This window comes from Loxodonta africana, chromosome 2 (genome assembly GCF_030014295.1).
Source record: "Loxodonta africana isolate mLoxAfr1 chromosome 2, mLoxAfr1.hap2, whole genome shotgun sequence".
Classification (NCBI taxonomy): domain Eukaryota; kingdom Metazoa; phylum Chordata; class Mammalia; order Proboscidea; family Elephantidae; genus Loxodonta; species Loxodonta africana.
This window is the reverse complement of record NC_087343.1, coordinates 228,362,280-228,371,636: the sequence shown is the minus strand read 5'-3', so window position 1 is coordinate 228,371,636 and position 9,357 is coordinate 228,362,280. Positions and strand designations below refer to the sequence as shown.

Here is a 9,357-nt window from a genome sequence, read left to right as displayed (position 1 = left end):
CACCTTCAGATTTCTGTCATGTTAGTGCATGTTTGAACCCACCCAGAGGCTGGGGGAGAGGAAGGTCTGGTGATCTGCTTCCGCAAAGAAAACTCTATGGGACAGTTCTACTCTGTCACATGGGGTCACTATGAGTTGAAATGATTCGAAGGCACCCAACAACAACAACAGTGTGTGAAATAGAAACAACAAGTGGGATTTTAACTCACTGGAAAGATAACTATAGACAGGAGACGGAAAAACTTTATTTGGAAGAACTGTTGACATGAACATGGTTGAGAAAAAACACTGGAAGGAGTAAAAATAAAACTCTAACATCTAAAGAGGATCTTCACTAAAATATAGAACAGATCACTATTTTGAGGGAAAAGAGCCTTGGATTGTTTTTAATTAAACACATTGCTCATGCCTCCGTGGAAATGACTCAGTGTGCTCAGTCAAGACCCAGGTCTTGAATGTGCAACGTGAGGAGGAAGACCCCTTAGCAGGGGTAGCACCTTTATTCTTAGAATCTGAAAGGATATGAGGTGAATGAGTTGCTCCTCTCTGATCTGCCTTGAGCCATGGAGCTCCCCAGGGGCTGAGGACATCAAGGTCCAGAGTCAGTTAGGGGCAAGAACCTTAAAAAAGTGTTGACTCATCAAGATTTTTGTTTTTTAAAAAACAATCCTCTCAATTTTGGTTTCCCAAAAATGAAACACAGCCCGACAGCTCATGAGAATTAAGTAGTAAAGTTTGCTTTAAGTGTAAATGAAATGTTAAATGAAGACTTAAGTACAGTCAGTGAAAAAATTAAGCTATGCGGAAGGTGGGGGAGAGAATGCCATGTGCAACTAACATCCCAGAAAAAAAAAAAAACAAAAAACTAGACTTCAGGGCCTTCTGGCTCAGGTTGGTCGGAGTAGAAAGGAGATCCAAGGGATGCTAAGTCACAGAGGGAGCTGTTTCGATTTGCAGGGGAGGAAGGCTGGGGCAGATCCAGGTGAGAGAGAAGATGTAAACACAGGAAGAAGGGGCAAGAGGAGGGGGCGGGTTATGCAGAACACATCCCATTGTGTGGCTGTTCAAACTTTTCCTTTTAGAAAATCTAGGTCGATGAGGAAAATTCACATCACGAGTTTACTTGTATTGTAGTGAGGGGCGGGGAAGACGTGGGAAAGGAGCTGATGGTTGTGCCCATGGCTGGACACTAGCCCAGCGCCACTTTCCTGGAGACAGTCTGGTAGAAGACACCCCGAAGCAGGGCCTCGTAGCTGGGCACGCGGAACAGGTGCCGCTCGCCAAAGGCCACGTCATATTCCGCCGTCTTGCCAGTGACCAGTACACGGATGTTGGGCTCGTTCACCTGGCGACCCACCACCACCACGAAGATCTCAATGCCTGCCTGCTGGGCCTCCTGCACAGCCTTCTCAATGGCTGCGGCCGTGACGCCCTGTGAGTTGCCGTCTGAGAACAACAGCAGCTGCTTCTTGGCAGCGCCCGAAGAGGCCTCTCTGTAGAAGCGAGTGACGTAGCGCAGGGCGTCGGTGACATCGGTGGCATCATTGAGGAAGCTCATGCTGTCTACGTTGCTGGCAACCACCGTGTAGTTCTGCAGGAACTGCAGGGCTGCCCGGTCGGGCCTCTGCTGGCCCGTGCCGCTGTACTGCACCACGGACACGCGCACGTCGTGGGGAGGGTCCCCGCGCTGCGCTGTGAGGAAGCGCTCAGCCAGGCGCTTGGCAAAACGCTTAGTGGTCTCGAAGTTGTGGCTGCCCACACTGGCCGAGCCGTCCAACAGGATGGTGATGTCGGCCGGGGAGGAGAACGTGACTGCGGGGAGGCAGGGAGCCATTAGCGTGGCCATGGGGCTATGCCACCGCCGTGGGACTTCAGAGCTGCAGTGGACAGGCCAGAGGCCACCAGGGCCTCGGAGATCCCACCCAGCCTCACAGGGGGATGTGAGCCTGAGTAACCCTGCCACAGCTGACCAGGGCCAAGCCTTGCCTGTGTTTTGCTTTGTCCCTCAGACCCTCCTCCCTCAGCAAGTGCCCTGCCATTATGCCCCTCCACACACTCCAGCCACCCCAGGACACATGCAACTCACTTGGGCAGGTGTAATCTGGACATTTCTTATCTGTGAAAGAAAAACACCACATGACGTGAGCCTGTGATTGCACAGGGCTCTCTGCCTGTCACCCCCACAATGTCACAATGCTGAGGTGTCACCAGGTGAAACATGGGTATGGCACGTGTTCAGGTGACTCTCGTGCTCAGGCCAACCTGTCTCTCCAGGAACAGCACGTCTTGGGGTGCTGAGCCGTCACCTGGTCAGAACCCCCTTACCAAAGAGGACCTCTGGAGGTGACAGAATGGTGCCCCAGGCTGTGCTTCATGGCCCTAACACCATGTGGTGAGTTGGGCGGGATGGAGCATGATGGCCCTTTCCATGAATGGAGAAACCGAGGCTCAGAGGGAACAATGGCCTGCAGGTCACACAGCACCAATAAGGGGACCACTCGGGCCTTGGGACAAAAGTCCAGGGCCGCATCCAGTGCCATGCTGTCCCCAGCAATGCTGACCACCTGCCTGTTGGTAGAGTGGCCCGAGTGAGACCCCAGTGGCTTTCTTTGGCTGCTGGCTGGCTGCCTGTGCAGGTCTGCTGCTGCGCTGGCCCTGGGTGGCCACAGTGAGCATGCACAAACACATGTCTGAGCAAGCCCAGGCTCCAGCTGACATTACACATGTGTGAGCGTGCCTGCCCTTGCTTGTGGGTCATAGGCCCCAGGACAGAGGGAAGGGACGCAGAACAGACCCACAGTTCTGGGACCACCTGTGTGCTCAACACATCCTCAGAGAAGCTTCCAGATACCTCATCTCTCCAGGTGAGAGTTCGAGGTGGCTCGAGGTAGCGAGGCCATTCCTTGGGCTGGGATGTCTGACTCCCATGGCCGTGGGTCACAGTGTTGTCTGAGAGCAAATGGACTCAGACTTGCTGCTGTGAGGTGCTGTTTTCCAGCACAGCCATATGGGGGCTTCCGACCCCTGACCCTGACGACCAACCCTGGTGCCCACCTATGCAGATCTCAGCAGTCACATTCTTCAGGAAGCTGTCTTCCAGCAGCTCTGCGAAGTTATTCTTGACGATTGAGATGCTTGGCCGGGGTTGGGATGACAGGCCTTGGCAGGAGATGACGTTCAGCTGGTCAGAGCTCGGAGAGGAGCCGAACAGGTCCATGATGCCTACGGAGACCACCTATGGGGGCAGGGGTGCTCAAACCAGGACCTGGATACACTCACACCAGAGGAGGGCTGCTCACACTGGGGCCCCATCACACTCACATCAGGGCCCAGCCACGTTCACACCAGGACCGGGCCAAGCTAACACCATGGGAGGGGTGCTCACACCAGAACCCGGGCCACGGTCACACCATGGGAGGGCTGCTCACACCAGGGCCAGGCCAAGCTCATACCAAGGAAGGGCTGCTCACACCAGGACTGGGCCACTCTCACACTATGGGAGGGCTGCTCACACCAGGACCTGGGCCACGCTCACGGCATGGGAGGGTCACACTCATACTAGCACCCAGACATGCTCACACCCAAGCCTGGCCAAACTCACACCAGGACCAGGCTGTGCTCACACCATGGGAGGGCCACTCACTCCATGGGAAGGCTCCTCACACCAGGGCCCAGCTGCACTCACACCTGGGGCCTGGAGGCACTCACACCAGGGTCCACACACTCCTCCTCCCCGGCAGGCGCAGGGGCCCCTCCCACAGGCAGGCCCCCACCTGGATGCCAGGGCTGCAGAGCACGTTGAGGGGTGTGGTGTCCCTCTGGGTGTCTGAGCGGCCGTCCGTGATGACCAGGGCAATGCGGTTGTTTGAGGAGGGTGGTAGCAGCCGGTCCCGGGTGTACTGTAGGGCCTCGCCTGTGAACGTGCCCCCCGCCATCCACTGCAACTTCTTGATGGCTCTGTGTGGATGGGTGGCCAGGGGTCAGAGTGGGGCCCATGAGGAGGGGTAGCTCAGATGGCTGGGCGGCCATGCCACATGGACTCACTCCTTCAGTTCCTGTGTGTTCCTGATGTTGGGGCTGCTCAGGTCCACATGCTCCTGCATCTGGTTGTGGCTGTACTGCACCACACCCGCGTGCGACTGCCCCGGCTCAAACTGCACGGTCATGGAGGAGAGGGGAGGAGTGGGTGCCATGGTCAGACCTCACCTCTCCCTGTGGGCGCACCCTGCCCAGCCCCTGCCCTGGGTGCACGCGCATCCCCAATGACTCTCGCACTCGTGGGTCTGGGGTCAGGGTTTTGGGACACCTCACCGTGGGTCTCCAGTGGCCATGGGTGACAGGGAGTGCTGTGGCCCTGCCAGGAGCCGAGGGAGGACCAGGCTGATGTCTGCAGGCCCCAGCTCCCTGTTCTAGCGTCACTCCCTTGGGTCCCGCCCTGGCCCCAGCCTGAGGTGGGGGGCCGGCAGCAGCTGGGCCAAGAGGCAGTTAGATGGGGAAGCACAGCTATCGCAGACTGCCTAGTGCGTCAGGTGAGGGCCACTAAAGTGCATGTCCCCCTCTAATGACGAAGGGCCCTGAGCCACGTGGTGTCTGCAAAGACTCCCCTGTTTTCCAGGCTTCCTTAAATGTGTCTGTCCCCACGATCTCCCATCACCTCCCTTTGCTGTGAAGGGCAGCACTGGGTGCTGGGGAGGGGTGGCCTGTCCTCACTCAGTGGAGCCTGGGGCCATGCCTCCCAGAGTTCCCACCAGCTACTCTAACACTGATTGGCTATTGGCTCTGACATGTGCTCCTCCAGGGGGCACCAGTGTGTCCCCCGCCCATGCTCATGGGTGTCCTGACCCGACCTATGGATATGGCACCCAGCGTGGGCTGCCTCACCTTCACCAGCTCATCTCGGCTCAGCCGGTCGATGACCTTGACAATGAAGTCCTTGGCAATCTCAAAGTTCTGCAGGCCGATGCTCTCAGAGCTGTCCAGCACGAAGAGGATGTCGATGGGGCCACACTTGCACTCTGCCAGGCAGGGCGGGCAACAGTCAGCCCTCGGCCTCTCTGGCACCCAGAGCAGGAGCAGCCTTGCCCCTCCTCCGATGGTGAGGCCTGGCCCCCATCCCGCCCACATGGCCCCTGCTCCAGGAGAGGTGGGACTGCCTCTCTCAGCTTGGATCAGCCCTCACCACTGCCAGCCCCTCTACAGACCCAGCTGGGAGCTGGTGCTGGAGAAGGGTCAGGAACAGGTCCCGGGGCTGGTGTCTGGCCCCTGCCTGTCACTGGGTGTTAGAGGTCCTGGGAAAGAGGATGTGGGGACAGCCCTGTACCCCAGGTGTGCAGGAGCATGGGGGGACATTCACTGGTGGAAGTGAGGGAGGGAGGAAGTGGTGGGTGTGTGGGCAGATGGGTGAGTGGGTGGGTAGATGGGCAGGTGGGTGAGTGAGGGAGCAAGTGGTTGGGGAGGGGAGCTCATGGCTGGGTGGGTGAGTGGGTGAATGGGTGGGCGAATAGGTAAATGAGTGATTGAGAGTGAGTGAGTGGGTTGGTGAGTTGGTGGGTGCATGGATGAGTGGGTTGGTGAGTTGGTAGGTGAGTGGATGAGTGGGTTGGTGAGTTGGTGGGTGAGTGGATGGGTGGATGGGCAAGTTGGTGGGTAAATGGATGGATGGATAGGTGAGTTGGTGGTTGAATGGAAGAGTGGATGGGCGAGTTGGTGGTGAATGGATGAGTGGGTTGGTGAGTTGGTGGGTGAGTGGATGAGAGGGTTAGTGAGTTGGTGGGTGAATGGATAAGTGGATGGGTGAGTTGGTGGGTGAGTAGATGAGTGGGTTGATGAGTTGGTGGGTGAATGGATGAGTGGATGGGCGAGTTGGTGGGTGAACGGATGAGTGGATGGATTAGTTGGTGGGTGAATGTATGACTGTGTTGGTGAGTTGGTGGGTGAGTGGATGAGGGGGTTGGTGAGTTGGTGGGTGAGTGGGTGGTGGGTGGATGTTAGCTGCAATGCTGTTTGAACACATACTGAGACAAGTGGGAGCTGGCCCCCGCCACCCACTGTGGTTCTTCTACTAAAAAGGTAAAAACATCAGAGGAATTTTCTAGTGAGTTAGAGTAAAATACTCACCACAGCAAGCTAGGAAAAAGAGGAAAAAGCAGAAATTAAACTAGAGTCAAGGCCCCACACCGTTTTCACAATCGGGGGACTGAACCCCTTTGGATCAGTACCCCACACCTCCCTGGCCTGCCCTGGCCACTGAACAGGCTGCCCAGGGTGGGTGTTGAGGGGTGAATGTGAGAATAGCCTGTGGGTGGAGCCCATGACTACCTGTCACAGTGACATGTGACTGCTCCGCCCCCAGTGGAAGTTGAGGGGGCCTCTACCTCCCACTCCCTCCCTTGGAGTGACCAGTGGCCCCTTCCTCCTGCTCCCCTCCTGACACACCCTCTAAAAAGAGGTCATGGGGGTGAAGGGAGTGTGTTCTGTCTAATTAAGACCGTTATGCAAAGAGTCAACGATACTCACAGCACATTTTCATGATGATGTCCAAAATCTCGCACTCCTGGGGAGGGAAGAGCCACATGTCTGGATGGCAAGCTACCCTTCTCCCCACCAGGCTGCCCCAGCAGCCCTCTGAGACCTCGTGCAGGGTGAGTTGGGCCTGTTTTCACTTCCTAGGTGCACCCTGCCCTGACATTACATGCTGGCTGCGTCGGGGCGCGTGGTCACCACCCACCCCTTCCCTGTGGGTCCTGACGCAGGACCAGGCTCAGCTAAGGGGATGTCCGATACCCTGAAACCTGCCTGGGGAGGCCAGGCTCCGCACCACCCTCACCTCCCACTAGAGGCGCGGCAGAGACCAGGGCACAGGAGCTCCCAGACATCCCGTAGTCCCTTCACTCCTGCACAGACACCAGCATCGCCTGATCGGGGGGCGGGGGAGGCGGCTGGAAGGGCACAAGCTGCCTGAGCTCCAGAGCGAGCACTCCGAGCGGCCTTGCTTCACCCATGCTTACAGGGACACGTGAGGAACCAAGCGACCTGCAGAGCCACCCAGTGGGGTGACACCCTCCACTTCCCAGTCTCCATGTGCTTTCACATGCGGGGCCCCGGGGTTCCCAGTCAGTGTGGGACCCTAGGTTGGCTTCCAAGTAACCACTTACGTCGGGTCCCGGTGGTCCTGTATGTCCTGGGGGTCCCTGTTGAAGAAGGGACAAGAGAGGGGCTCTGAGGCAAGAACTCCTACCCTGACCCCCATTGCTCCAGCCTGCTACCACCCCCAACCTAGGATCCACTCCCTGTGGGGGCATATCACAGGGACCCTGGGATCCCCATACTGGACAATAGCTGGTCAGGTATGAAACTGCCAATGAACATAGACCCCCATCCAGGGACAAGTGGATGCTTTGGCTAGGCTACCATCCGCCCATCACCCACCCAGGGCCTAGAATTTTCCACAGGTCTCTGAGTGCTGCTGACCCATGACCCACAGCTGCCTGGGTGTTACTCCCAAGCTGTGCCACAGCTTTGCCCCCCACTTGGTCCCTACCCTAGTGGGCACCCCCTCCCCTGCTCTGACCCTGCTGCTCCTCATGCTGGGCCCTCTGCCCCCTCTCCCCCCACCGGCTCCCCTCTCAAGGACAGCCCCCTTCCCTCCTGTCCTGCAGTGTCCAAGGCCTTCCAGTGGCTTCCCCACCACTGTTTCCCCTCTGCCCCTTCCTCTAGGCCTCTCCTTGTACCGCATCCCTCATCACGGCCCTGGGTACAGCCCCTGCCCCGCCCCTCCCCCAGGTTGTACCTAGCTGAGGCCTCACCTGTGGGCCTTCAGGGCCCCGGTACCCTTTGGCTCCTTTGGCACCTCGGGGTGAAAGATCATTGTTCTGGAAGAAAATAGCATCCCTTCACACCATGCCTGGATGCCCAGGCTTCCACCCAGAAAGGCCCTCAGCAGTCCCGGTCACATGGCTGCCCCTAGCAGCACCCCCGCACTGTTCACGTGAACTGCAGACCCCACTCTGTGTTCACGGCGGACTCAAGGTTCATGCCTCTCACTCCCCACCCCACCTCCCAGGACCAGCACTTACGTCCTCTCCTGGGTCCCCAGCATCACCTTCATCCCCCTTGAGGCCAGGGTAGCCTTTAGTGCCCTGAGGGTGACAGGAAGCCATGCAGGTCAGTCCACTGACCCAGGGAGCTCCGACCTTTGGGGTGGACAGCGGCCGGAGTGCACACCGCCGAGGCGTTTGACTAAACTCTCTCGGAGCAGGGTGTATGCCCGGCAGGGCTGTGCTGTTTCCTGGGGGTGGGGGAGGGTTTGCCGCGACCACTGAGGGTGTTAGGGGACAGCGGTGAGTCGTGCTCAAGCCTCATGTGATGTGGGGCTGTCTCGAGGCTCAGCCCCCTCTGTTCCGTGTCATGTGCACGTGTGTGTGAATGTGCATGTGCACGAATGTGCACGTGTGAATGTGCACGTGTGTGTCGACTGCACGTGTGTGCGTGCACATGGGCCTGTGAGTGTGTGTGTTTGTGCGCGCAGAGTGTCGGGCATGTACTCACGTTAATCCCAGGAGGGCCTCTGTTGCCTGGATACCCCTGCAGGTGGAAAGACAGGACAGTCACACCAGGCTCTAACAGGGAGGCCAGTGAGAGAAACACAGGCATGAGGGGCCCAGAGCTGGGAAGAATCCTGTCATCAGATTTTTTGGCCCATTCTCCCAGCCTGCCTGAGCGCCTGGTTGGTCAACGGGGGTGGTGTGGGCATCACAGGGTGGGCATTGCAGGGCGGATGTCTCAAGTAACTTACAGGAAAGCCGGGGAAGCCTTCGGTGCCATTTCCTGGGGGGCCATCTTCACCCTGGGGAAAGAGCAAGCAGGGTCAATGGTCACTCTGGGAGCCACCCAGGCCTGGGGCCACATCCCACACCCTTGCCATTCCAGGCCATCCGGACAGGCACAACCAGCCCACCAGTCCTCCAGGCCTGCGTGCCAGCCCCCCCACGTCAGGAACGTGTGCCTCAGTGGATGTCTACCTGCCGACATCCGGCCACACATTGTTCTTGGGTGGATGGTCACTCACCCTGTCGCCCATCAACCCAGGGTCACCAGGGGGGCCTGCAGGTCCTGGAACACCTCTGGTACCCTAAAGAGAGAGGAGGGTTTCTCTGGAAAACTAAGCTGAATCCAGGGCAAGCTTCAGGCACAGGGCCACATCAAGTGGATAAAAGGTGGATTAAACAAAACAGAGCATCTCAGGCATCAGCTAGGCAGAGATTAACAGAAGGTTCTAAGAAGGACAGTCCCTGGTGCTGGTATGGACACAGTAGGACAGGGCCTCTGATACGCTGCACCTTTGGTCCGGTATTCCAG

The 9,357-nt window shown here is 58.0% G+C and overlaps 1 protein-coding gene across 1 annotated transcript in view; it reads right to left on the bottom strand.

Annotated features, from left to right (window-relative positions):
- Positions 1-225: 225 nt before the first annotated feature.
- Positions 226-9,357, bottom strand: part of COL6A1 (collagen type VI alpha 1 chain) — a 32,987-nt gene continuing 23,855 nt past the window's right edge. Inside the window, exons 22-35 of the mRNA XM_064279591.1 lie at positions 9,068-9,130; positions 8,795-8,845; positions 8,548-8,583; positions 8,076-8,138; positions 7,806-7,871; positions 7,155-7,190; positions 6,517-6,553; positions 6,118-6,126; positions 4,882-5,015; positions 4,045-4,154; positions 3,774-3,957; positions 3,055-3,235; positions 2,087-2,116; positions 226-1,812 (exon numbers count right to left, since the gene is read on the bottom strand). Of these exons, the coding sequence (XP_064135661.1) occupies positions 1,190-1,812; positions 2,087-2,116; positions 3,055-3,235; positions 3,774-3,957; positions 4,045-4,154; positions 4,882-5,015; positions 6,118-6,126; positions 6,517-6,553; positions 7,155-7,190; positions 7,806-7,871; positions 8,076-8,138; positions 8,548-8,583; positions 8,795-8,845; positions 9,068-9,130 (1,623 nt within the window). The 3' untranslated portion in view covers positions 226-1,189. The remainder of the gene's footprint in view (positions 1,813-2,086; positions 2,117-3,054; positions 3,236-3,773; positions 3,958-4,044; positions 4,155-4,881; positions 5,016-6,117; positions 6,127-6,516; positions 6,554-7,154; positions 7,191-7,805; positions 7,872-8,075; positions 8,139-8,547; positions 8,584-8,794; positions 8,846-9,067; positions 9,131-9,357) is intronic.